The 25825-nt window shown below is 39.8% G+C and overlaps 2 protein-coding genes across 2 annotated transcripts in view; one reads left to right on the top strand and one right to left on the bottom strand.

Moving 5' to 3' along the window:
• The first annotated feature begins 1708 nt into the window (after positions 1–1708).
• ASB14 (ankyrin repeat and SOCS box containing 14) lies at positions 1709–19026 on the top strand. Its single transcript, XM_075183266.1, has 10 exons — positions 1709–1937; positions 4535–4678; positions 5702–5754; positions 6628–6759; positions 7924–8082; positions 9113–9358; positions 10737–10908; positions 15664–16207; positions 17190–17343; positions 17818–19026. Exons 2-10 carry the CDS (start codon positions 4557–4559, stop codon positions 17997–17999), a joined length of 1764 nt encoding a protein of 587 aa, XP_075039367.1. The 5' UTR covers positions 1709–1937; positions 4535–4556; the 3' UTR covers positions 18000–19026.
• Positions 19027–19882: 856 nt separating this feature from the next.
• Positions 19883–25825, bottom strand: part of APPL1 (adaptor protein, phosphotyrosine interacting with PH domain and leucine zipper 1) — a 39222-nt gene continuing 33279 nt past the window's right edge. Inside the window, exon 22 of the mRNA XM_075183265.1 lies at positions 19883–25101. Coding sequence (XP_075039366.1) covers positions 24952–25101 — 150 coding nt within the window. The 3' untranslated portion in view covers positions 19883–24951. The remainder of the gene's footprint in view (positions 25102–25825) is intronic.

Below are 25825 nucleotides of genomic sequence, written 5' to 3'. Positions count from 1 at the left end.
AAACACAATTTCAAACATCTTAACAGAGTATTTCAATTATTACATATACACGTGTGATATCCATTCATATTGGTTTGTTTTTGTTTCAGTGGCCTTTTAATGTCTAATATATAGCCCAGCAAAGTATAATAAAATATTGTTTTCTTTTTGATTTATTAGATTCCTTGGTAGAATTTTATATCATTATTATTTATTCAGCCAGAAGCCATGGGTGCTGTAGATCATTCTGAACAGTATAATTCAAACAGATATTGAAAAACAATGCCAATTAAAAGCTAAACAACCTTGTAACAGTGTGTAAAAATCACATTTATTAGAAGCACACATCTCAAATATTCTGTGTAGCATTGTATTTTACAGAGTGTCAACCTCAACCTCAACACAAAGAGAGGTGTATGCTTGTCAGACAGTGTGTGTACAGGTCTATTCGCTTACATACATTTTTGGACTATTAGGGTTAAAGCCATACTTGCCAACTTTTCCTCATTAGCTTCAGGGAGATCCCGGGGGGAGGTGGTTGTGCGGGGGCGGGGCATGATGAATCGCATCATTTTTGCCCCGCCCCCTAAACAAGATGACAATATTTGCGTCACCAAGCCCCCCACCTGCCACTTATCTATTGCGGGGGCGAGAACCAGGAGGTTACCCAGAAATGTGGGAGTCTCCCGGACATTCCGGGAGAGTAGGCAACTATGTGTTAAAGAAAAGCAGCTAATGAATCTCTAGAGACTGAAGTGTTTTTTACTTTTCTGTCTCCATTACTGAAGTCATGTTGTCTTACCTGTCAGTCTTTGATTAAATCTTGGTCTCCATGAAAATGGCCACCTCCATAGGCATCCATACATGAACATAGGACACAATTTCTGAGCTGTGTCATCATGCCACAGATGGCGAAGCCAACCACGTCTTGTACTGGGTCAGCATCAGGGAGAATGCCAGACTCTTCAGGGAGTGAGGGAGATCACCCCTATTGCAGGGAGTCTTCTTGACATTCAGGGAGAGTTGGCAAGTATGGTTAAAGCGTGTTTAGTGTAAATGATATTAAGCTATTAAAATGAACACCTGTGTGTACAAGAGGTTAGATTACAACTCTCTATTAGCACAAGATGGACGCTGTAATGCACATGTTAGTGTTTCCCACACTATATGGCTGCAGTTCTGCCAGTATGGCCATGAGTTAGGCAGAGATTGAATTAACAAGTACATTTCTTCATAAGGTTCCTTTCCATGGCCTGATATTTTAAAGTAATGCTTCTTGGCCTATGGGCTATTCATAAGCATCTATTCTGTAGATGTCATGTTTATAAACCAGCATTAAAGATGGTGGTCGGTCTCATTAACCTGCTGCCAATCATGGGCTATCACTGTTAGTGGGATCTCGGGGATCACAACGTAAGAACAGCAACTAGGAATCCCGGGACTCTCAGTATAAAATACTGGTCCTACATATATTTGGTAGCCCTATATATATTTAGTCATTGAGGCACATAATTCCTCCTCTCATTAAGGGGTTAATCATGATTACGAGTCTTTATTCCAGAGTATAATATCTGTGTTTATTAATGGCTGTGTAGATCACTATTATATATACTAATAGCATTTTCCAGCATGCAGCTTCCGAGTCCAGGATCTGCAACCGCCTCTAATTCCTCTCCTGTAATCCACCTGATTGTGTTACCAAACATAGCTCAGCCACGTGAGAGGGGCAGCAGAAGGTCTCGGACCCATGATCCTGTATTTATAGGTCAGTGGTGCAGTCTCTGGGGATGTCTGCATCTAAACAAACACGATTTTATACTGATGGAGTAACTGTCGGCTTTGACTTTTGGATACAACTGGATGCTTTAAAACACTGTTCAAAAAGCCAAATGTATTATCTGATGAACTAATGGTTATACCAGAAAGTCACGAAGATCTGTGAAGCACTGGAAGACAAGGTAAACATCCATATTGTTACACGGCCGCACACAGCCTAGGAAATCTGTAGAGCAATAGTTTTGTGTGTGCTATGTATGTATGTTAAATAGTTTTATATGAGTATAAATGTGATACATAACTAGCACATAGTAGATATGGTATAAGTATTCGTGAAACCGAGACAGATAGACAGCATTTGTAACCAATAAATTGTAATACAGAATGTTTTAGAAGACAGGTTCTCATGTTTACCATCTAGGCAAAGTAGGCAGATGTCTTGGCGCAGCATATAAATGGTTTTATATTCCTCTAATGTATTATTATTTCACTGGACATATGTAATAACTTTGTACAAATACAACGAAGGCGGTTCAACCAGCTAGATATCATCATTAATCAGTCTAGTCACTAGTGCAGGTTAGACCAATGACCGTTAGTCTGATTTATTACTATGGCTTATTTTAGCTTTGTGCTATAATCTCCATATTAGAAACACCATCATGAAATACAATATTTTTATGTCGCATGCTGTCAAAACAAGAGCCACCTGGCCGCTCTAAAAATGACTAAAATCCCTCACAATATATATCTTATATTCATTATTAAATACAAAGTCCTGCTACCGCAAATATTTAGTTCAAGAGCTGATACTATTAGAAAGTTTTCAGTAGCTCCCTGATTGATCCAGACTCACAACCTAATCAGTGTTACTGTAAACCAAATAATTATCTGCATAAATGTAGTGCTAAAAAAACCAAGCCAACATAAGTTATTTAAGAACACAAAGAACAGAACATTATGAAATGGATTTTAATATAACAAAAAGTCACGATACTTACTGAATAAATTGGTGATAACATATTAAATTACAGAAATATAAACACAAAATAGGGTTCCTAACATAAAACACAGAAACTGTAACAGCACACTCACATACTTTTTTGCATAATCTGCCGCCTTTTGTAATATCTAAGGTATGCAAAATTCATCAGTAGAAGACTTACCCCGAAGAACTTATCATTTCTAAAATTATTTCAGCACTTTTAAACCTAGTTGCTGCTTGCCCAAACCCCCCTCTTTTGTGACATATTGGCAGGGGGTGTGCTGGTATGCTAATCTATTTTACAGCTGTTTTATTCCCCTTTGTCAAAAAACAGTTCTAGTAATGGGTTCTATAAATATTTTATCCCCCTTCTGGAACATAGCAGACACATGACGCTAAGTCAATTAAACCTAATATCAGTTCCTACACATGCATATGAAACATAATTACATTATATTGATTCTTTGGAAAGATACACAATCCCCATAGGTTCCTTATGAGGCCAGTGATATTTCATGTGGCTAGTCCTACTGGATACAAATTTATACAGAAGTCTTCCCAAATATGGATTATTGAAACTGTTACTTTGATGTATTATGTTTCCTATAAGGAATATACACTGAACTTGGAGTGATCTCAAATATGTTTATTTTTAGTCAAATAAATTTCTTGCTTTTAGTATCTGTGGGTTGAGGAGGGACACACAGAAATTTTCTCCCCACAAAAGGTTTTTAATTTCCCACGTCCTCCGAGATGGTGGAAACCAGGCATCAACCTATAGGAAAACACATTTTTGACCACTAAAACACACAAGAGTGACACATGAAATAAAGACAGTCTTGATGTCCGCTGACTCTCATGTAGTGTTCAAGTAAAACTTTTCAGTTTCTCTCCTAGAAGGTGGTGGGGGGCTTAACTGGTAATAGGATGGATTTGGAAAATACATTTTAACTCTTTCCTCCAAACACTTATCCTCTAAGGAATGCAATCCCCCAAAAGTAGGTGAAGATTGATTGTCCAAGGACAGTTCCCAAAACTTGGATGAGAGCATGTAGCAATGAGGACAAATAGGCTGATTTGCAGAAATAGAAAGGGTCTACATGACTGAATGTTTCTGTGTTTTCGCAAATGACCTTTCATAATTGTAAAAATTTAGACATTTGTGGCAACCTTTATCTGATAATGACCTCTTATTAGACAAGTCTGTACATGCGTGAGCAAAGAACACATTGGTGACTGAAACACAATACTGAGGGGAAAACGATTGTACACCAACTACAGGAGAACAGTGCCATGTAGGATTTTAAACACAGAGTATATCACAAGTATCATCATCATCATCATTTATTTATATAGCGCCACTGATTCCGCAGCGCTGTACAGAGAACTCACTCACATCAGTCCCTGCCCCATTGGAGCTTACAGTCTAAATTCCCTAACATACACTCACATACAGACAGAGAGAGACTAGGGTCAATTTTGATAGCAGCCAATTAACCTACCAGTATGTTTTTGGAGTGTGGGAGGAAACCGGAGCACCCGGAGGAAAGCCCACACAAACACGGGGAGAACATACAAACTCCACACAGATAAGGCCATGGTCGGGAATTGAACTCATGACCCCAGCGCTGTGAGGCAGAAGTGCTAACCACTGAGCCACTGTGCTGCCTACACAATGTGTATCCATTGTGTCTAGTAGCATGCTGCGATTGTGCTTTCCTCCGTATGAGTTTCGTATCACGGACAAGAATGTTTATAGACCAGTTAATTCCTACCGTGTTCTCCCCCCATCAGTGCAAAGTGGTGATTCAATATAATGGATTTATCTGCGTTCGGTGATGACCTGGACGATGATATTGCAGCTCAGTACGTTATACATCAAAGTCTTCAAGACGTCTATAGAAAAGATTCTATTGTGGAAGCCGCTGAGCTTAGCAGGTAAAGTAATTACTGTGCCAAAGATGACAATCGTTAATATGTCAGCCACTGCTCGTGTTCAATGATGAACATAATGCTCATTCAGATACAGATCTCTGGGACATGAAAAAGTTTTGTTATCTTAGAGATAACTTTATTATAAAAACAACAACCTGTTAACACGCCAGTCGCCATCAAGTTAATGATGATGACTGTCATCCTTAAGAGTACGATGGGCTATAAGTGTCTCCTATTCCACTATACTCATGTTTTTGATTGCATCCAACTTAGCATCAGGCCCGTAACGTCACTCATACCTGTCATTCATATTTCTCTCTGCAAATCCCTGCCTCTCTTTGTCACCGTAGCCTCCCTGCATAACCCAGTTCAGCTGCTGTCTGACCAGGGTCTCTATTAGTCAGCAGCCATTGATGCACTACAATCCCCAGTATGACATATAATTAGACTGCAACCAAGTAGAGTAAGCTATATTACATTTTATATAATCCACTTTAATTAAGGATTAAGGTTAAAACCCTGAATATAAGAATATATAGTGAGAATTGTAAGACCAGGGGGTAAATGTATCAAGCTGAGAGTTTTCCAGCGGGTTTAAAAAACCAATCAGATTCTAGCTATCATTTATCTAGTACATTCTACAAAATGACAGCTAGAGTCTGATCGGTTGCTATAGGCAACATCCCAACTTTTCAAACTCTCCGAAAAATTCTCAGCTTGATACATTTACCCCCAAGTGTACTGTGCAACTGTTTAATACTGAAAAATAGGGACAGTTCCAGGAACCAAACTTTAACATCTGGGGCTAGCTGTAAAATAGGGAAAGCTGGCACAATGAGAGCCTGTACTCAGGCCTGATACAGTAGTCACATGTACAGTATAAAACTGGTGAAACTGTCCATGTTAACAGTCCCGAAGTTGGTTGGGACGGTGTGATATACTCGGCATCTAAAAGTGGATTGGCTTTGCTTCAAATGGGCGTGGTGTTCTACAATATGTAATTAGTTGTGTATTTTACTTTATCAGCTCCTGCTTCATGAGTCCAGAACATGCCAAGATTGTTGCAGCCATTCGGTGTGGTATGTCTCTATTAAGATATATGTAACTAGTTTAAGATTCTACTACAATATAGATTTTAATATAGATTTCTCTTATAACTTAAAGATTAACGAGTGGTGCTTACAGTTCGCATCCACGTAATCAACACGCAGCAGCAGCTAAGTGTAATGACACATTGGCACTTTGTTCACCTGTATTTTAATCACGTTTAATCCCTTGTGCTGCCACATAACAGTGGATTGATTTTCGGTCACATTAGGGCTCATACACTCTTCAGATGCTGTACACAGTCTATGTGCTGACATTGCAAGTTTTAAAGAAGAACAGATTGGCTCAGGCCCAAGTGATGTCACTGCTTCCTAGTAAAATGACAGGCTGCTTTCTCATGTGTATTGTGAGCTCATAAAATGGCCGCCTCTACTGTATGTAGATAACAGATGCTCATCCGCTTGTGCTTTTATGTGTTCAGAGAACAGACTGACTTCTAGGACTCTTATATAGGGGTACTGCCGGTTAAGGAGGGCAAACAGTAGGGGGTGGGTTATAGATTTGGGCAGTTCAGTGGGTGCACAAAAACAAATGGTGAGAATAATGGTCAACAGTTCATCTAATTATGAGGCATTTATTTACAGGGTAATTATATACAGTATCTGAATCTCACACAAGTCTCGCAGAACATGCACGCATGCTGGTAACATCCGACATAAATCAGATCCATCTACACTTTGTAGTCACAGTCAATTTCCTGCTATTCTCTCTCCACCCCTCCCCCATTTCCAACACTGACTACACCAATAGGGGCCTTCTTCCAAATATGTAGTTTTATACACTGTAGGAATGTTTATATGCCTTTAGTTACTTCATTATAACTTCTAGTATGTGACACCTCGCAGGTGACGTACAGACGTTAACAAAATTGTGCGACCACCAGTCTGCCTTTCAAGAGGTCGATGATAGAGGCTGGACTCCACTCCATGAGGCTGCGGCTCAGAGGGATAAAGTTATTCTAGAAATGACATTGAACTGTGAGTCACCTGGACATGTCACTGTGCATTATTATTACAAATGTATGCAGCACCTATACATTTAGAGAAAAAGTCAGCAGTATACTGACTGCATTATAGAAATGACCAGTGGTTGAAACGAAGATTTAGAAGGGGCGGTATGGATAATGTAAGTGAGTGTAGTTTGATAGATTTACAATGAAAGCGGTAGGAGCAGTGGCGGTATGGCGTACCAGCGTATACTGGCCCACTTCCACCACTGGCAATTACACGTGGAGAAACAATAGGAATGAGAGCTCTGTTCATAAGGTGTGGGATACCTGTAAGGTGGCACACACGGAGATCCTGATTTAGAGTTACGTTTAAAGATGTCCTGTTTATGAACGCGGTTATGTTTTCAATGCTGCATTTCGAACTACGTGCATCTTGAGATGTGTGCAAACTAAAATCTAGCGTATAGATGCATCCGGGACAAAGATATATACGTCATCTTCAGCTCTTAAACTTGCACTCAGTTTACGGATGTGCAAAAGGTTTGATTCCTAAGTAATTTATATAAAGATATGTGTAAGTCACAATAGGACGCATCCCAAAGGGACCTGGTTTAGTTGCGTCGGCATGCCCTTACTGTATTGAACTTATATGTGAATGTCACCGATCCATCTCTTATAGCGCAAGTATGAGATACATCCAGCTCAAATTATGGACACAAGTTTTGCACATGTGCAGTGATACAAATGATACCCAAAGCACATTTTTTTGCGCTGTGCAAATAGACTTGTGTACAGCTCTAAATCAGGACCTGAGTGTGCTTTGTAAATTAGTATGTAGTGTTAATGGAGAAAAGTGCTAACAGATCAGGTCAGTGATGCAGGGTTTTCTGTAAGCAAGGATAGATGCAGCACAAGACAAGCAGTCGGAGGTGTGAGAGTAACTTATATTGTCTGTATGACAGGCAGTTAGATAAATGTATCAAGTTGAGAGTTTTCTGGCGGGTTTGAAAAACCAATCAGATTCTAGCTGTCATTTATTTAGTGCATTCTGCAAAATGACAGCTAGAATCTGGTTAGTTGCTATAGGCAACATCTCCATTTTTCCAACCCGCCGGAAAACTCTCAGCTTGATACATTTACCCCCTGGTCTATGCCCAGTATAACTGATGGTGTCTGTCTCACCTGGCTGCAGCCTCCAGTTACAATGCTTGGGAACAGGAGACGTTAAAGGGTGAAACTCCCCTGTTTCTGGCTGTGACCCACGGCAGACTAGACAACGTCAGCTTCCTACTGTCCAACAACTGTGATCCTGATGCCAAGAATGATTCCGAGGAGTCTCCACTTGTTATAGGTAACTAATCTCTCGTTGTGTAATGATATGTTGCATTCAAAGCTATGAAGCAATAGAAAATGACAACTAGTCTGTTCTTGAAAACATCTGAAGTTGATATTCAGGAAAACCTTGCTGCACAGTGCACCTATACACATAGTATACGGTGCAGTCCTTCATCTACTGACAATATTATCAGGGGGCAAACACAGGATTCTTACTTTCCCCCAAAAAATAATTATATATATATATCAGTATGAAAAACCCTTGTGAGAAGCAGAAATTTCTGAACATATTTACAGTATCAAATATTATTTATCTGCAATAGAGGGGTTGTCATAATTTCCTTAGGGAAGCACCACATTACTTGGCCACTCTCCAGGGCTTAAACTAATAATGAAATGGAACTGCTGCTCATGCGGCTGCGCATGCACAGCAGCTCCATTTCGGCATTGCTGAATTGTACAGCAGCCGCGGTGGTGTATTGTAGTACAATGCAGCACAGCCACAGACGCTTTTTTGACAGTCCCGCGGCTGCTGTACAGTACAGTGCTGTGTATGGGGCAATGTTTAGCGCCCATTCGTTCACAGAGGGGAGGGATTTTTGGAGAACCAGAAACCCCCCCTGCGTGCACCCCTGATTATATAATCATTAAACATGAACATAAATATATCAGTACTATCATGTGGTTCCCACAAAGACTATATGAGAGAGCTAGTAATTATATTTGACTTATATTACAATATTCTGTAGCTATTCTTTTATGATCCATTACTGTTTCAGTTATTTTAGATTAAGAATTCCTTAAATTTCCCCATTATTGTTTATATTGTCCTTTTATGCATCAATGATAGTATGTGGTGCTCAGGATAATTAGTTCACCTGTGGCTGAGCATGTTCTAAAGATTTAAAGTTACGCGCGATGATGTAATGCAAAACTTCGCAAGCCATCTTATTTCAATACTTTAGGACTTTCACACGTGCATCGTTATTACTGATGTACAAGGTTGAAATCTGCTCCTATTGATGACAATGTCATTCTCCTTCCAGCAATACGCAATGGGTCTTACGACATCGCATCTCTTTTACTGCGCCATAATGCAAATGCGAATCTACAATGCACTGATAACAGGACTGCGCTTCACGAGGCGGCCAAGCTGGGACATAAAGACATTGCAGGTCTTCTCCTCCGTTCAGGAGCAGAGTCCGACCCTGCCAGTAATTTTGGGTTCACACCTTTGGCCCTGGCTGCACAGAATGGACACACTGATGTCATGGAGATCCTCATTCAGAAAGGTACCTATGTGAGATGCCTTTGCTTATTACTATAAACCGAATATGCACAATACTACACAGTATGTCATAGCTTGAATACAAGTATAACACCAATGTGGCCTATGGAGCATTTAGCTTCATAAAGAATAACTCAAGTAAACAAAGCCAGTAAAAAAACAATGTCTTAGCTAGCTGGGGACCTAGGGTCCCATGTAATAAATCTGCACTTATTACAGTGCTCAAAAGTCACTAATGACTGTGCTTTAACATTAATTTATGAGTTCTGTTGTAGCTTCTAGTTCCACTGTTATAATTAAAAACTAAACTATAAATTTATAAGAATATAGCGCTAGATACAGAAGTGTTATTATATCTAATGTTTCTTCAATATCCACATTCATTTCCAACAGATCAATACTGAAATAAATATTTACGGAATTATTATTCCATCCTCTGTTTCTGATAACTCCATCCCGAGAAGACGTTCACATAATATATATCATTACCATACGTGGGGTAATAAGTCAGAACCCATAAGGGCCGGTGCTGCTGCCAATGTGGAGGATAGAACTGGCCTAGTGCGTTCAGGGTGTACAAGACGCAGCGTCTATACACAAACTGGGCAATGCTTCCAGTGAACACTGGGTTAAGATCAGTCCATCCATCATTGTGTGTGGTCAATCAATGGATTTCAACTGCAATCATAATAAACATACCTTGGGTAGAAATATATCTATAATATAAATGTCTAGTGGCGTGTGTTAGTCTGTCTGTGTGTGGAAAAAATAAAACCAAGCTGCAGCGCCACCTGCTGGGCAGAGTTATACACTGACCTACTAAATTCTTAGTGTGTGTGGAAAAAAAAATTCAGAAAGGGCTGAAATTTGGTATACTAAGATGTTTTTAATTTGTTAATTTAATTTGTTAATTGTTAAAAGTGTTTATAAAGATTTTAAAAAAAATATATATATATTTCTTGAAGGAGAAGTGACAGTTGGGAGTGGTTGGTGGTTGCCGGGGGTGACAGTGGGGAGTGGTTGGTGGTTGCCGGGGGTGACAGTGGGGAGTGGTTGGTGGTTGCCGGGGGTGACAGTGGGGAGGGGTTGGTGGTTGCCGGGGGTGACAGTGGGGAGGGGTTGAGGCCTGGGCTATGGCCCAAATGCATGACAAGAACCTTTTTAACACCTTAAGTAGCTTGATTTGACTAGAATGCATGAATATCATGCACGGGTTACCTTGTGTATGTATGTATGTATATATATATATATATATATATATATATATATATTTTAGAACATCTTTAATATACACCTGAAAAAGGAACATTAGGGAGGGAAAGGCCATGTTATAAAGTACATATGTGATGATATGAAGATAAGAACCACTTTCATCCCTATAGGTGCCAGTGTTGTGACACAAGCCTCTGACTGTGCGTCCATCCTGTTTGAAGCAGCCACCGCTGGTAACCCAGATGCTATCTCCCTGCTCCTGGAGTACGGGGCAGACGCCAATATACCAAAGCACTCCGGCCACTTACCGATACACAGGGCAGCGTACCGTGGGCATCTCCTGTGAGTGCAGGGCCGAGCTACCTTGTTTTACCTCAATCTTCTGTTGTAATATTGTTTTAAATGATAATAATGTTGTTTGAGTGAGCTATTTGTTACTGCATAAATTGCAACATTCTGGAATAATTTATCCAGTCCATTTTGCTGCAGAGCAAACATTGAATCAGGCGCTGCTGCATGTGCTCCAGCTTGGCACGCCCTGTCAGTCAGACACAGTATACAGTCATGACCAAATTTTTGAGAATGACACAAGTATTGGTTTTCACAAAGTTAGCTGCTTCAGTGTTTTTAGACCTTTTTGTCAGATGTTGCTATGATATACTGAAGGAAAATTACAAGCATTTCATAAGTGTCAAAGGCTTTTATTGACAATTACATTAAGTTTATGCAAAGAATCAAAATTTGCAGTGTTGACCCTTCTTTTTGAAGACCTCTGCAATTCGCCCTGGCATACTGTCAATCAACTTCTGGGCCACATACTGACTGATGACCGGCCGCCCATTCTTGCCTAATCAATGCTTGGAGTTTGTCAGAATTTGTGGATTTTTGTTTGTCCACCTGCCTCTTGAGGATTTACCACAAGTTCTCAATGGGATTCAGGTCTGGGGTGTTTCCTGGCCATGGACCCAAAATTTTGATGTTTTGATCCCCAAGCCACTTAGTTATCACTTTTGCCTTATGGCAAGGTGCTCCATCATGCTGGAAAAGCATTGTTCATCATCAAACTGTTCTTGGATGGTTGGGAGAAGTTTCTCTTGGAGGTTGTTTGGTACCATTCTTTATTTATGGCTGTGATCTTAGGCAAAATTGTGAGTGAACCCATTTCTTTGACTGAGAGGTAAACCCCACACAAGAATGGTCTCAGGATGTTTTACTGTTGGCATGACATAGGACTGATGGTAGAGCTCACTTTTCCTTCTCCGGACAAGCGTTTTTCCAGATGCCCCAAACAATCTGAAAGGGAATTCATCAGAGAAAATGACTTTACCCCAGTCCTCAGCAGTCCAATCCCTGTACCTTTTGCAGAATATCAGTCTGTCCCTGATGTTTTTCCTGCAGAGAAGTGGCTTCTTTGCTAGACTTCTTGACATCAGGCCATCCTCCAAAATTCTTCGCCTCACTGTGCGTACAGATGCTCTCACACCTGCCTGCTGCCGTTCCTGAGCAAGCTCTGCACTAGTGGTGCGATTCCCCAGCTGAATCAACTTAAGGAGACGGTCCTGGCGCTTGCTGGACATTTCTTGGGCACGCTAAAACCTTCTTCACAACTATTGAAACTCTCTCCATGAAGTTCTTGATGATCCGATAAATTGTTGATTTGGGTGCAATCTTACTAGCAGCAATATCCTTGTCTGTGGAACCCTTTTTGTGCAAAGCAATGATGACTGCATGTTTCCTTGCAAATAACCATGGTTAACTGAGGAAGAACAATGATTTCAAGCACCATCCTCCTTTAAAAGCTTCCAGTCTGTTATTCTAACTCAAACAACATGACAGAGTGATCTCCAGCCTTGTTCTCGTCAACACTCTCACCTGTGTTAATGAGAGAATCACTGATCTGATGTCAGCTGGTCCTTTTGTGGCAGGGCTGAAATGCAGTGGAAATGTTGTTTTTGGGATAAAGTTCATTGTCATGACAAAGAGGGACTTTGAAATGAATTGCAATTCATCTGATCACTCTTCACGACAATCTGGAGTATATGCAAATTGCCGTCATAAAAACGGAGGCAGCTGACTTTGTGAAAAATAATATTTGTGTCATTCTCAAATCTTTTAGGTCATGACTGCACACCTGAAACCTCAAGTAATAATAGATATCTGGAATTACAGATAAAGTATTATAATTGCATAGGTTCACAAGAGTAAGGTGCACCTTTTAAGTGTTGTGGTGTCAATAGCTAATAGTTTGTACTATCTTACTCCTGTGTATCTCTCTTACAGCTTGTACCAATTAATACTGTGTTATGACAGTCTATGCTGCTCTGTGATGTCCTGTATTATTATCTATGCCAGCAGAAATTACCCTGTTGCTGCTTGTCTTGAATTTATAATAAAGTGTAACGCTCATAAATTCAAACTTATGTTGAATAATCGAGTTATCGGGTCAATGCAGATGTTATGATAAATTTTAATCAATAATGTATATTTCAGTGCTGCTAGGGAAATATGTTCATGTTAAATATTTAAACTGATCTGCCATTGACCACGTACAATTTGTGTTTGGGATAAATGCATTTGGTGTGTAAAGTATTTTGTACCTCCCAATAGTTCAGTTATTGGCTTAGCAGTCCTGGCGGTAAATGTATCAAGCTGAGAGTTTTGCGGCGGGTTTGAAAAGTGGAGATGTTGCCTATAGCAACCAATCAGATTCTAGCTGTCATTTTGTAGAATGTACTTAATAAATGATAGCTAGAATCTGATTGGTTTTTCAAACCCGCCAGAAAACTCTCGGCTTGATACATTTACCCCCTGATTTGTTGACAATTTAAAAGGGTGGGGGTGATTTGGTGACAATAAATTTATGGTTAAACACATTATTTGTGACGCTTGAATAAGAATTTGATTTTATTGCAATTTTATCTTTTTAAATGTCGGTAGGTACAATAATGTGTCAGATTTGAGATATAGACCCGGACACATATGAAATACTGCCCAGTAAACAACGCAGCATGTTAAAATCAGAGATGGCATTAAAGGGGCCAGTGACATGCCCAGCAGTACTCACCCCTGATTAATTTGGTGATCTTAATTATTCTTGGTAGCAGTTGTAGGGTGATAAAAAGTAGTGAGTGGAAAATAAAATGCAGAATGTGTATTTCATAAGTGTCCATGATAATGGGTCACAGTAAGAGACAGGGATAATTCAGTGTTCCAGGTAATTATGGTAATAACTAATTAATAAGAAAGACAGGAATAAACTGATAGTATACTATCTATTCAATATTAAAGTTTGGAATAAACTTTTTTTCACTTGTATAATAGTGGATCAATGTGAATGACTGAAATCTGATCACTCGTGTTTTATGTAAATGGATTATAGAGATATATATGTAAATAAACCCTAATCTTGTAATATGACGGAGATAAATGTCACATATATAAGCTGCATTCAGTAATTTAAGAGATATAATCACTGCACCATCAAATGAAATGAGGGGTGAGGTGGCAGGAGGTTGGCCTTGTCATCAGCGTTGCCGAAATGGCCAGTTTGGTGACGGCTTGTAATCATAGGTGATATGACAGCCGCGCTTATTAAAATAAGAGTGTAATACTGAGCTGCACTCCAATAAAATAGGATCTTTATCAATACATATGGTGCACGGACAAGTGGCCAGAGCCAAGTTATTAATGTCACATTGACTATGTATAGAAAAAGGAAAGGTATAATTATAGCGCACTGTTGGAGACTGCCCTAATGTGTATAACAGGATAGCCACTAATCCACAATAATAAACAGAATGTAAACATATATACCGGTACATACATAGGCGCTCATGAAATCCACATAGGTCATGTGACCAAATCCTTCAATTTATGCTTTGCTCGATGGTTAACATGCAAAAATATAACAAATATAATATAGTGTAGTATTTATGGAATATGTACAATCCTTCACCATATAAAGGCAATGCAGTCCCAAAGGAGTAATGAGTGAATCCAAAAGAAATCTCTTCACCACCATAAGTTATCATGCAGCCTTCTCCTATTGGTATTATGCTTACATTGACTTTGTGTTTATTTGCACTTGCTGTACTTCTGTACTATAACTTTTACCATTTCCTGTATTATGCTGCAGAAATTGGAAACTTTCTGAGAGTTGTACTACACTCCCCATCTTTTCCCTTCCTCCATGGCACCTCCAATTCTGGCAGCTGTCACCATTTTCCTCATACACTGACTTCATGGGGGGCAGCAAAATACAATGTGCTTCCTAGTGCTCTTTGTATGTTAGGAAAATTTGGACTGGCAGGGTACAGGCTCCTGTGACGATGAGAGAGAATCTTCCCTCTCCTGTAACTACTGCTGATGAAACAGACTGCAGTCCTCATACAATCACTGTAGGAGGAAGCAAAAAAATAGAATGCTCTGTCACTGTGTGCTTGCTCCTGCACACATGATGTTGGTCAACCCTGTTGATTTCATACACATTAAGCAAACATTGTAGCATGTAAGACCAATCTGATGATCTGTATCTATAATTACAATCAATCCGATTTAAATCAATTGGACCAGATGGAAAATTTGGCCAGCCAATGGCTCACATCATCCCATTTATTTCATTGGCCAACAGTTATTTAGCTTACCTAGAAATGACCTAACAGCTAACAAACTGGGTCTTGAACCAATGAAAACCATTTGGGCAGCAGGATGGCTTAGTGGTTAGCACTTCTATCTCACACCATTGGGGTCAGGAGTTCAATTCCCAACCATGGCCTTATCAGTGTGGAGTTTACGTGGGTTTCCTCCGGGTGCTCCAGGTTCCTCCCATACTCCAAAAACATACTAGTAGCTTAATTGGCAGCTATCAAATTGACCCTAGTTTCTCTTCCTCTCTATCTGTCTGTGTGTGTGTATGTTAGGGAATTTAGACTGTAAGCTCCAACAGGGCAGGGACTGATGTCAGTTCTCTGTACAGCGCTGCGGATTTAGTGGTGCTCTATAAATAGCTAATGACAATTGAAAAGAAAAAATCTGTACATGCATCATCATTGTTACTCTATGCACATCAGTAACATCTTTTCCGCTTGACCAAAACAGGGCTCTACGACTGCTGATCCCAGTCACTGATATGGCTGCAATCAAAAGAAGTGGAATCAGTCCAGTCCACTCAGCAGCTGCAGGAGGCCACCCAGAGTGCTTGGACCTTCTCCTCAGATCTAATTTTGATGTAAATTTCATGCTGGCCCAGAGGGTTCGCAAGGGATACGATGATGAGAGAAAGTCGGCTTTGTACTTTGCTGTTTCAAACAGTGATGTTTCCTCAGCTAAACTCCTCCTAAATGCAGGAGCCCTCCCCAATCAAGACCCGGTTAACTGCCTGCAATTGGCTCTACGTATGGGGAACTATGAATTGGTTAATCTACTGCTCCGCCATGGAGCCAACGTCAACTACATATGCAGAGTCAACCCTTTGCATTTCCCCTCCGCTCTACAGTACGCTCTCAAGGATGAGGTCATGCTGAGGATGTTGCTTAATTACGGATATAACCTATATAAGTGTTTTGAATGTCCTCATGGAAATAACGTGCATTCTATAATTGGATATGAAGGATGGACGTCTACGGTCATCAAAGACACAATGGTATTTATTACAATAATAAGATCTCACATTTTTTTATTTTGGTTACTTTTGTGTTATATGTATTTGTACTTTTTTATGTTCTTCCTGATTTTTTTTTACCCTCTGGTAAGATGTTTAGATCTTAGAGAGGTTCTCCCCTGTGCAATGCCAGGCTAAGATTGGAGATGGCTTTGTGTAGGAATATTCTTTGACCTCTCCATGTGCCGAGACCTCTTAGGAAACCAACCATATTAATGATGGTCAGGAGCTGGCAACTTTTCTCCCGGGTGACTTATGCAACCAAGGGTCAGCCCCCAATTTTTAGAACAGGCTACTGCAGAAGAGTATGAAGTATCAACCCAATATGAGCCACCTATTGCATGCTTCTCATGAGTATTCATGATTATGTTTATTTCCTCTACTGTAACCTTAAGGGTCATTAACATACGTTGTGTACAAGTGATAATTCCAGTCTTGTACAACGTTTTAAAAAACACTTACCAACTCCACCCTACCCCCCCTTATCAGGTGCTATACAAAGATGCACTACAATATTCAAAGGCATAGAACAGTGTTGGCTAACCTGTGACACTCCAGGTGTTGTGAAACTACAAGTCCCAGCATACCCTTCCAGCAATAAGCTGCTATATATTGGCAAAGCATGCTGGGACTTGTAGTTTCACAACACCTGGAGTGTCACAGGTTAGCCACCAGTGGCTTAGAAGGAAACCGTATCATCTCTTGGTAAAGTCACACATCTGTAAATCCAAGAGTGGTCCAAGGGTGGGCTTCAATTGCCCACCGGTATTCTTACCAGCCATACTTTTATAATGAAGAAGTCAACTTCAATAACAAGTGCTTTGCTCAAAAGTTAATTAACCCCCACAAAATACAATTGTTTACAATATAAAAGGTGCATTTGTGTCTTTGACCACAGATGTTAGGAACGTAATGTCTCGTTGCAGGCTTATTCTTGTAACACCCATCACTGTCTCTTGCCTAGTTCTGTGACGTCATAACTGTCACTTGGCTCCAGCACCTCTCGGGGGATGTTGTCCGGGTCATGCTGGATTATGTTGACCGGGTGGAGTTTTGCTCTAAGCTGAAAAATACACTCATGAAACAAAAGCTCTGGCCTGAAATATTCCACATATCAAGTAAGTAGCTACTGGTCGTCTGTGGGTAGAACTGGGACCATTGGATTTACTGATCATAGTCTATCTCCTGGGCAGAATGTTAGGAAGTCGCATTCAAAGAGGTATCAGCATAAAAAAACAAATGGTTTTCATAGGTGACCTACATAGTCTACCTTTTCGCGATTGGCAGAACAGTTCAGGAAATACTAGCGACAGCTTGGGCTGATGGAAGATATAGGGATTCTCATTATACATATATACCTTCATTATATCCCTAGTAGGTCTTTAGTGTCAGTCTTGCTTACAAGACTTACATAATATAAGTTGATATAAAGCATTCACAGCACAGTGGGGCTGGGGTACTATAATACTGACCTGTAAGCAGCTTCAGTGTATGCCACAGCAGACTATTTACAGGATTTATAAATAAAACCCAGCAAAGAGCTGCCATTCTCATATACATCACACAGCCTCTCAATATTCTTTTGTTTCTAGCCAATCCACGGCCACTAAAACACCTGTGCCGTCTGAAGATCAGGAAGTGTATGGGGCGCCTTCACCTGCGCTGTCCGGTGTTTATGTCATTCCTCCCTCTGCCCAACCGCTTAAAAGATTACATACTGTACAAAGAGTACGACTTCTACGGACAAGGGGACATTGCACAGACCTCGAAATGAAGCATTATTTACATAAGAAGAGATGGGTGGTATCCTCAGACTGTACCAGAGAAGAATCGATTCTCTTTGCGAGGAGGATAAAGACACCACGTGAGATGGTGAAGTACTTTTCATGGTGGTCTTTCTGGCTGAATTTTCAGGCTGATCGTGTAAAACCATTTTCTAAGGAAAGAATCTGTAAGTATCGCAAGAGAAAAGATTAGTGCTCAGTTTGGGAGCGGTATACAAAGTCACATAAAAGGAAGCAGCGCAAAGACTGAGACAACTTATTTTTTTGTTTTCATTTTACTGCCATATAAAACATAAGTACAACAATATACTCATATTATTTGGATAATATATAGCCAAGAGAGAATAACTTGCATGACTCGAGTGCTAAAAAAAAAAAAAAATACAATTTTAATGTCTGGAAATTATACAACACAGCTGAGGAGGTTGGTCATGATGGGTATTGTGTCTCTAACTATGACCACTGTGTACGTTCTTCAGAAAATGGATTCATTGTTCCTTTAAATAAAAAGTTGACACCCCCAGCCCGTCAAAGTGATCGCTAATATAGAACTACGGAAGCTGGGGTTAGTGTGGGCGGTTGGAAAAGCTCTGTTAAAGAGACGTTTATGTACAATGATGGCATCTTCACAGTGTAGTGATGAAGGTGTTTGGAGAAGTACTGTACAGGGAATGAATTGGTATTGGGTGTTTAACAGCATTAGCAAAGCTTGTGAGACTTTTCAGAAATTAAACATTTGCATGTTGGGGAAAATTTCTCTTTGCTCATTTGTTTTTGGTTCATTGAGACTATTATGGGCAGGGATAGATATATAGATATAGGAGTGTTATGTCTGTGACACTTACTAAATCTGATTCCATAATTGCTGGTTACATCTTTCACCTGTCCTTCATTGTCCACTCTTAGATCTCCTTCTCACAGTCTGCAATTTCCTACATCATCAACACTGCTTAGCCTCCAACATTCTCATTTGTTTGTTATATACTTTTCATCAATAAATATTATTTATGAAGTCCAGTGAAGAAGAATAGATGGTAAATATTGCATTCAACAGGAAGCAAAATAGGAATGCTATTGTGCTGATGGTCAATATTGTAAACCAGGGACATATACAGGAACAAATCATTAAAACTTAGGACTGTTCTTGGAAATTAGGGACACTTGGTAATTACGCCATTTGCCTTTCGTCATATTCAACTTTAGCCTCTGCCATATGGGCAACTCCAGCTACAAAGATTAATCATTTTTACAAAACGTCAAATTGAGCTCATGAAATTTTTTGGGATACATGGTGGCTTAGTGGTTAGCACTTCTGCCTCACAGCACTGGGGTCATGAGTTCGATTCCCAACCATGGCCTTATCTGTGTGGAGTTTGTATGTTCTCCCAGTGTTTGCGTGGGTTTCCTCCGGGTGCTCCGGTTTCCTCCCACACTCCAAAAACATACTGGTAGGTTAATTGGCTGCTATCAAAAATGACCCTAGTGTGTGTGTATGTGTGTGTGTGTGTGTGTGTGTGTTAGGGAATTTAGACTGTAAGCTCCAATGGGGCAGGTACTGATGTGAGTGAGTTCTCTGTACAGCGCTGCAGAATCAGTGGCGCTATATAAATAAATGATTATTCAAAGTGAAACCGTAACCTCTTGATTTGATCAGTGTCAAAGAAAACCTTATAGGAAGGTTTGTAAACGTTATTTTTTTCAGCCACAGAATAATGATGAAACCAGCACTTTTAAGAGAGGCTTCAAGCGAGTTCAATAGTTGTATAATACATCCTGACCACAATTTTCCAGCTTCCCAACAGCAAGTGTAGGCTGTCTGGTTGGGTGAAGCTCCAATCACACGTTTAGACTGAAGTACAAGGAATACACAAAGTCTGTTTAGTAAAATGCTTTCTTTTTAGGAGTAATGCAGGTTACATTTACATACACAAAAACTTTCAAAAGTTATGACACAGTCTTAAAATGATGAACGGTTTAGTGTTATATACAAATCACAAAGCATGGTCACTGCCTCTAGACATGTCTCCAGGGGTTGAAGCGACAACTAGTGAGTCAATGCAACTTGTATACTTCAAAGTAGTGATTTACCAAATAACCAATATGGGCAGCACGGTGGCACAGTGGTTAGCATGGCTGCTTCACAGCACTGGGGTCATGGGTTCGATTCCATCTAAGGCCCTCTCTGTGTGTTTGTTCGCACACTCCAAAGACATACTGGTAGGTTAATTGGCTTCTGACTAAACTAACCCTAGTGCTGTGTGGTAGGGAATATAGACTGTAAGCTCCACTGGGGCAGGGACTGATGTGAAACGCTGCCATTATAAATAACCGTTAGTAACACTTTATGAGCAAGTGATCTCATTTACATACAAAGGAATATGCAGCGTCAGATGCTTAATAGTGAAGTTAAGGGAAAGTGACAGAAAACAAATAGTACATTGAACGTGAATGTAGGTAATTCGTCATAATAAAACTTGCTCTAGTAGCACAATAACATCGCTATTAAAGATAATTCTTCTTAAATATTTAAGTGTACCCATCAGATACACAATGGGGAGGCAGCCACGACATGCCTCAGTCTTCTTATTAATGGATAGGATGTACAATGAATATTGGATCAACCAACAATACGGCTGCCTTCACTGGAGCAGAAAACAGGTTAACTTTAAGATCCAAAAGTTTAAAGTTTAAATAAGTATAGCAATAAGTAAATAATGACATAAGAACATGTTTGACAATTCTAAACATAATTCTCATCAATATAAAATTGCCACAAAGCAAATAAAAAAGAACAATCATTTAACAAGTCCCCATACAGTATAATTTGTCTATACGTTTAATGATAGATTAGCCTAGAAAGTGGAGCACACAGCTTTGTAAATGACAGGAATCCGCAGTGACCCCTTGGAGACCCAAACTTTATAAAAAATGTAAGAGGCACCAAAATAATTTATTAAGGAAAACTGCAAGATTTATACAAAAAGGAGATTAAGAAATGTCCATCACTCTACTAGTGAAATGGTGGATGGGTCCCATTCACTAGGACCAGTGGAGTGTAGCAGTCTAACAGATTGTTACCATCCAATCCTACTTCTACGGAATCCTGAGATGGGGAATGACCAGAAACAACTCCATTCTGCTGGTTAGGGGGAGAGGGCGAACTTCATAAATAAACATACCATTTCTATGATCTTTTCCCTTTAAATTTATTTACAAACTGGAAACAGCATTAATGAGAACAGCAATTTTATAACCAGATTATTAAAATCTTGACCAAAAATGGAATATACGTAATCAATTTTTAAAAATTGTTAAAACAGGATGGAACTCTCTAATTATTTAAAAACAAAACACAAATCAAATGCAGCAACTAAAACTCAAATGCAGGTAGGCCTCAAATATGACCCCTGCTTTATAATGGCAAAAAGAGAGTAGGAGGATGCACATATCTTATAAACTGCTCCCTTACTTGTACTATGAGCTACATCAGAACATTAGAGTGTTATGCTGGACTTATAAACCTATAGGCAGGATGGCTGCAGGCAACCCATTATGGTAGGGGCACAGGTTCGTGGATCAGCTTTAGACCACCAACTGCTTTAAAACGAGAGTTGCTAACATTGATAAAAGGTTTATGTAAAGTCTTCTCACAATATCACATATTCTGATCTATCTTTCTTCCCCTGACCTCTCTCCCCTCCAATGTGTCTGACTCTGCACTCTCCACTTAGATGGCTGAACGCTCCCTTCAATTTACCATTTCCAAAACTGAGCTTGTCATCTTTCTATCTCCCATTGTCACGTCCTCTCCTCCTGCTTCTCTCAAAGTTAATAACATGACTCTATCCCGTTACCCATGCATACTGCCTAGGGGTCATCTGTGACTCCGGCCCTCAAATTCACTCCCCACATCAAGTCCCTCCCACAGTGCTGTCAGATTCACAACATTGCCAAGGTTCACCCTTTCCTCTCCTTGGAGGTCACAAAGACCATTGTCCATGCTCTTGCTATTTCCCGCCTTGATTATTGCAACATCTTCCTGCCCCCCCCTGCAGTCAGTCCTGAATGTGGCATCATTTCTAATCTTTCATTTCCTCTCCCAACATTCCTCTTCAGCTGCGCTCTCAGCATTGGCTCCCCATTCAATGCAGAATACAATTCTAGCGGCTTACGCTTATCTACAGAACCCTTTTTAAGGCCTTCCAAACCTCGTCAAGAAATATTCCCCTAGATGCCCACTCCGTTCTGCTGATGACCTTCTACTCTTCTCACCACCTCACACACTTGCCTGACTTCATCCACGTTGCTTTGCTCCTCACCTTGGAATATTGTACCTCGACAGACCACACTCTTCCCCAATCTCCAATTTTTCAACACTCCTTCAAAACTCACCTTTTTGCACTATCCTAGGACAACTCCCTCCTCATGCTCCACCTGCCCAATCATTTCTCACCACCCCCTTTGTCTCCAATTGTTTCCTCGCCCCTCTAGGATGTTAGGTCTCACAAGCAGGGCCCTCTCTACCGCCTGTCCCCTGTCCTCACTTTCTTTTAAAGGTTTCTTTATATTGTGCCTTCTGCTATTGTTTATTCTCTTGCTCCAATATTTATGAGTATAATGTTCTGTCTGTATATTGCTGACTGTACGGCACTGTAGAAAAAAGAAATGATGATGATAATAAGAGGTGAGAATTTGTCTTTGCACCCCGAGATCAAACTTTCTCCCAATATTCACTGAAACAATGAACAGGGTTAGGGGGGAGTTTTAAGTTCCTCCCTAGTGACAATATACAAATAAGACAGTTTTTCAAGTGAAGTCGAGCAATGTAAATGTTGATTCCCAGAAGTTTGATTGATAAAGAGCTGCTAATTTGCATAAACCCTAACTAGGAGGTTGTAATATATTCAAGTCAGTCATTATAAAAAAAAACAAAAAACACATCTCCTGTCTTTAAACAATGCAATTCTCTAAGCTGTAATTCTCTGCACGTAGAAAAGAAAAATACCTGAATTCAAGTACAAAATAAAGTATGTTTTGAAATGAGCAAAATTAGAGGGGAAGAAATCCACTTTGTTGACCTAGAAAGAGATTATTTATTGTTGGTTCATAGAACACAAATCTAGGACAAAATGTTGTTCATAATAAATAGAAAGAATTATTGTATAATAAAAGTAACACACTGTTAACAGACATTAAACAGGTTCACAAGTTATAAGGAGAGAATTTGGGAACCGGAGCTTTCAGCTTTGAAAGCCTCTTAGGAAACATGTAAAAAGAGAAAGGCGTACATTACCGCAACTAAATGTAATACAGCGACGTACACGCAACAAAGGAAAAGCTGTCAAACACTCTGAAGAACGTATCTAGAGATACACAAAGTGCTTGTTACGTTAAACATGGAAATCAGGAACAAAACACTATTCAGTCATGATTCTGCTATAGCTATTAAGCAGCTTCTCGTTCAAATAGAACTTCCAAATACAATATTAATTGTTAGAGTCTTATTCATCATCTGAGCCAATGAAATGGCTTAAAAATACAACTAATAAGATAGCAGTTGGCACACGGGTCTAGATTCCATTTAGCGCTTAACCACATAAGGAGGTTACTCTCAGAGTGTAACAACAAACAGATATATTGATAGAGAAGTCTCACCATTGGCTTGTGTGCCGCATGTTCTATACCTGTGTGACAACCAACAGTCCTCTATCTCGCTCATTTCAGCAGCAGTTCTCTCTCAATGAGATTCACGGAGGACACAATGAGCAAAACCATTTGGTGGACAATACCTACCATAGTCACACCGCCCCTTATCCAGTGATTTATAGAACTCCTAATTGACTTTAATTTGTATCTACTACAAGGCACTAATTAAGTCACTTTATATAAAATGATTTACTGGACCTGCATTCGATTATATGCACCCATCTGACCACACTTCACAAAACTGTAAGCTCCTCTCAACCCAGAATGCATTGGGAGGGGGGGGTGACAATTCCACATTCATGAAAAATCATAGTAATTTTAAAAGCAACATCCATCCAGCTCTAACATTAAGAACTACATTGCTAAAGCAAGACCAAAAATGCTATAACTACTACAACAATTTCGATTTTTAGACCAAATTAAATGGCCCAAAAAAAGTCACTATATGAAAATATCATGTTTTTTTTAAAGAACAATTCGTGATTGAGACGAATTTAAAAACATTCTCCAGAATATTCTTGGGTGCAGAATTGTAGGTTACTTTGTAAGAAGGTTTATGGGAAACATTTTAAACACGTATATAAGATACCTTCTCGTGACTCTGTTGCAATGACCAGGATCTACCAAATTTTAACTGGTGACTTCTTGTGAATGTGGAATTTTTACCCCTCTTTATAAATATCCTCAATTACAGAAATGAAAATGTTAGGGCTTAGTTTTGTTGCAGACCTTTCCTTGTAATGTACTATATCCCGTTAGTAGTGAGGTCATTGCTGTGTTTACACAACAAAATCATTTCTGGAGGATACATTTTGATCCATGATGCATTAAGTCTGCATTATGTAAAGCAGGATGATCTATTCAGAATAACAACACATAAGGAACGGCCGGTCAACATCGGAGGAGTACAAAAGGGTCAGGAAAGGAAAAACACGGAGACCCCAGGACTTACAGGGGAGTCAGCAGTCTGTTTCGGAGGATTTCAGGCGAAATTCAGTGCACAAAAATCAGACATCACTCTGTAGTGACATCACCCGTCCATGAACTGTTCACAAAATCATGGCAAATTTTCTGATTTGAATGGAAAATAATGCATGACTGCATATATTCATTAAAAATGCTTCAGAATAATAATTATAATAATAAAAAAGAGCTCTGGTTTATATCGGTCTTGCATGCTTATTGTGCCATAAGACGAGCATTGAGAAAGTGAGAAGTCTCTGCTTGTTCCCAACCTCACGCTTCTGACTCTCGCTTCTTCTTTCCGTCCTCGCCGAGGTCACTGTCCTCTGATTGGCTGGAGCTGAGCGCTACAAACTGTCCCTCCGGGCCGGTCTGATTGGGTCTGCTGGAAGCGGCTATCAACCGGCTCTGCTCCTCCAAGTCCTAGAAGAACAAGGTCATCTGTAAGACATTTGTTACAAAGTGCGTTTCACGGACACTTCGGGGGACATTTATTAAAAGTCCTGTTCCAAATTCTGCTGCTAAAAGGAGACCTTTCATTATGGTCTTGCATATATTGTATTATATATTCCACTTACAAGTACATCATTTTTAAGTTATCTTCCATCTGTGTTTAGTAAAACATGGGCATTAGTCCTCTAGATTGTAAGACGGACCTCTCTACCCAACGTCTCATGTCTGCACCAACTCTGTCAACATCGCACATCCTTCTGTTCTGTTTATATGTGTTTGTAATTTTATGATGTGCTGTATCAACTGTCCAATACTGTAGACTTAGTGGTGCCTTATAAATACAAAATGTTATTTTGTCTCATTTCTATTTATATTTAATAATAGGAACACGTTTACTACAATGCTTGTAAAAATCACATAGTAATCATGTATTGGTACAACGCCACCAGGGGCAAAATTACTGTGAAAAGGTCTAAATCCTCTGTTGACGTCACCAAACGAACTACAACAAAGCAACGCTCAGATATGGAGGCGCCTCTTATTCTATTCAACGAGGAGAGATCAACAAAACATTATCATTAGAATTATTATGTTTAGAATTGCGTGCTGTGACATAGGGCGGCTCAGTGGGACAACGCGACTTAGATATTTGGCTGCCAGATCTTGGCAGTTGGGCCAACCGTGTGTGGTTACG

Source organism: Mixophyes fleayi, chromosome 8, assembly GCF_038048845.1.
Source record: "Mixophyes fleayi isolate aMixFle1 chromosome 8, aMixFle1.hap1, whole genome shotgun sequence".
NCBI lineage: Eukaryota > Metazoa > Chordata > Amphibia > Anura > Limnodynastidae > Mixophyes > Mixophyes fleayi.
Note: the sequence above shows the minus strand (reverse complement) of the source record. Positions and strands in the feature narration are given on the sequence as shown.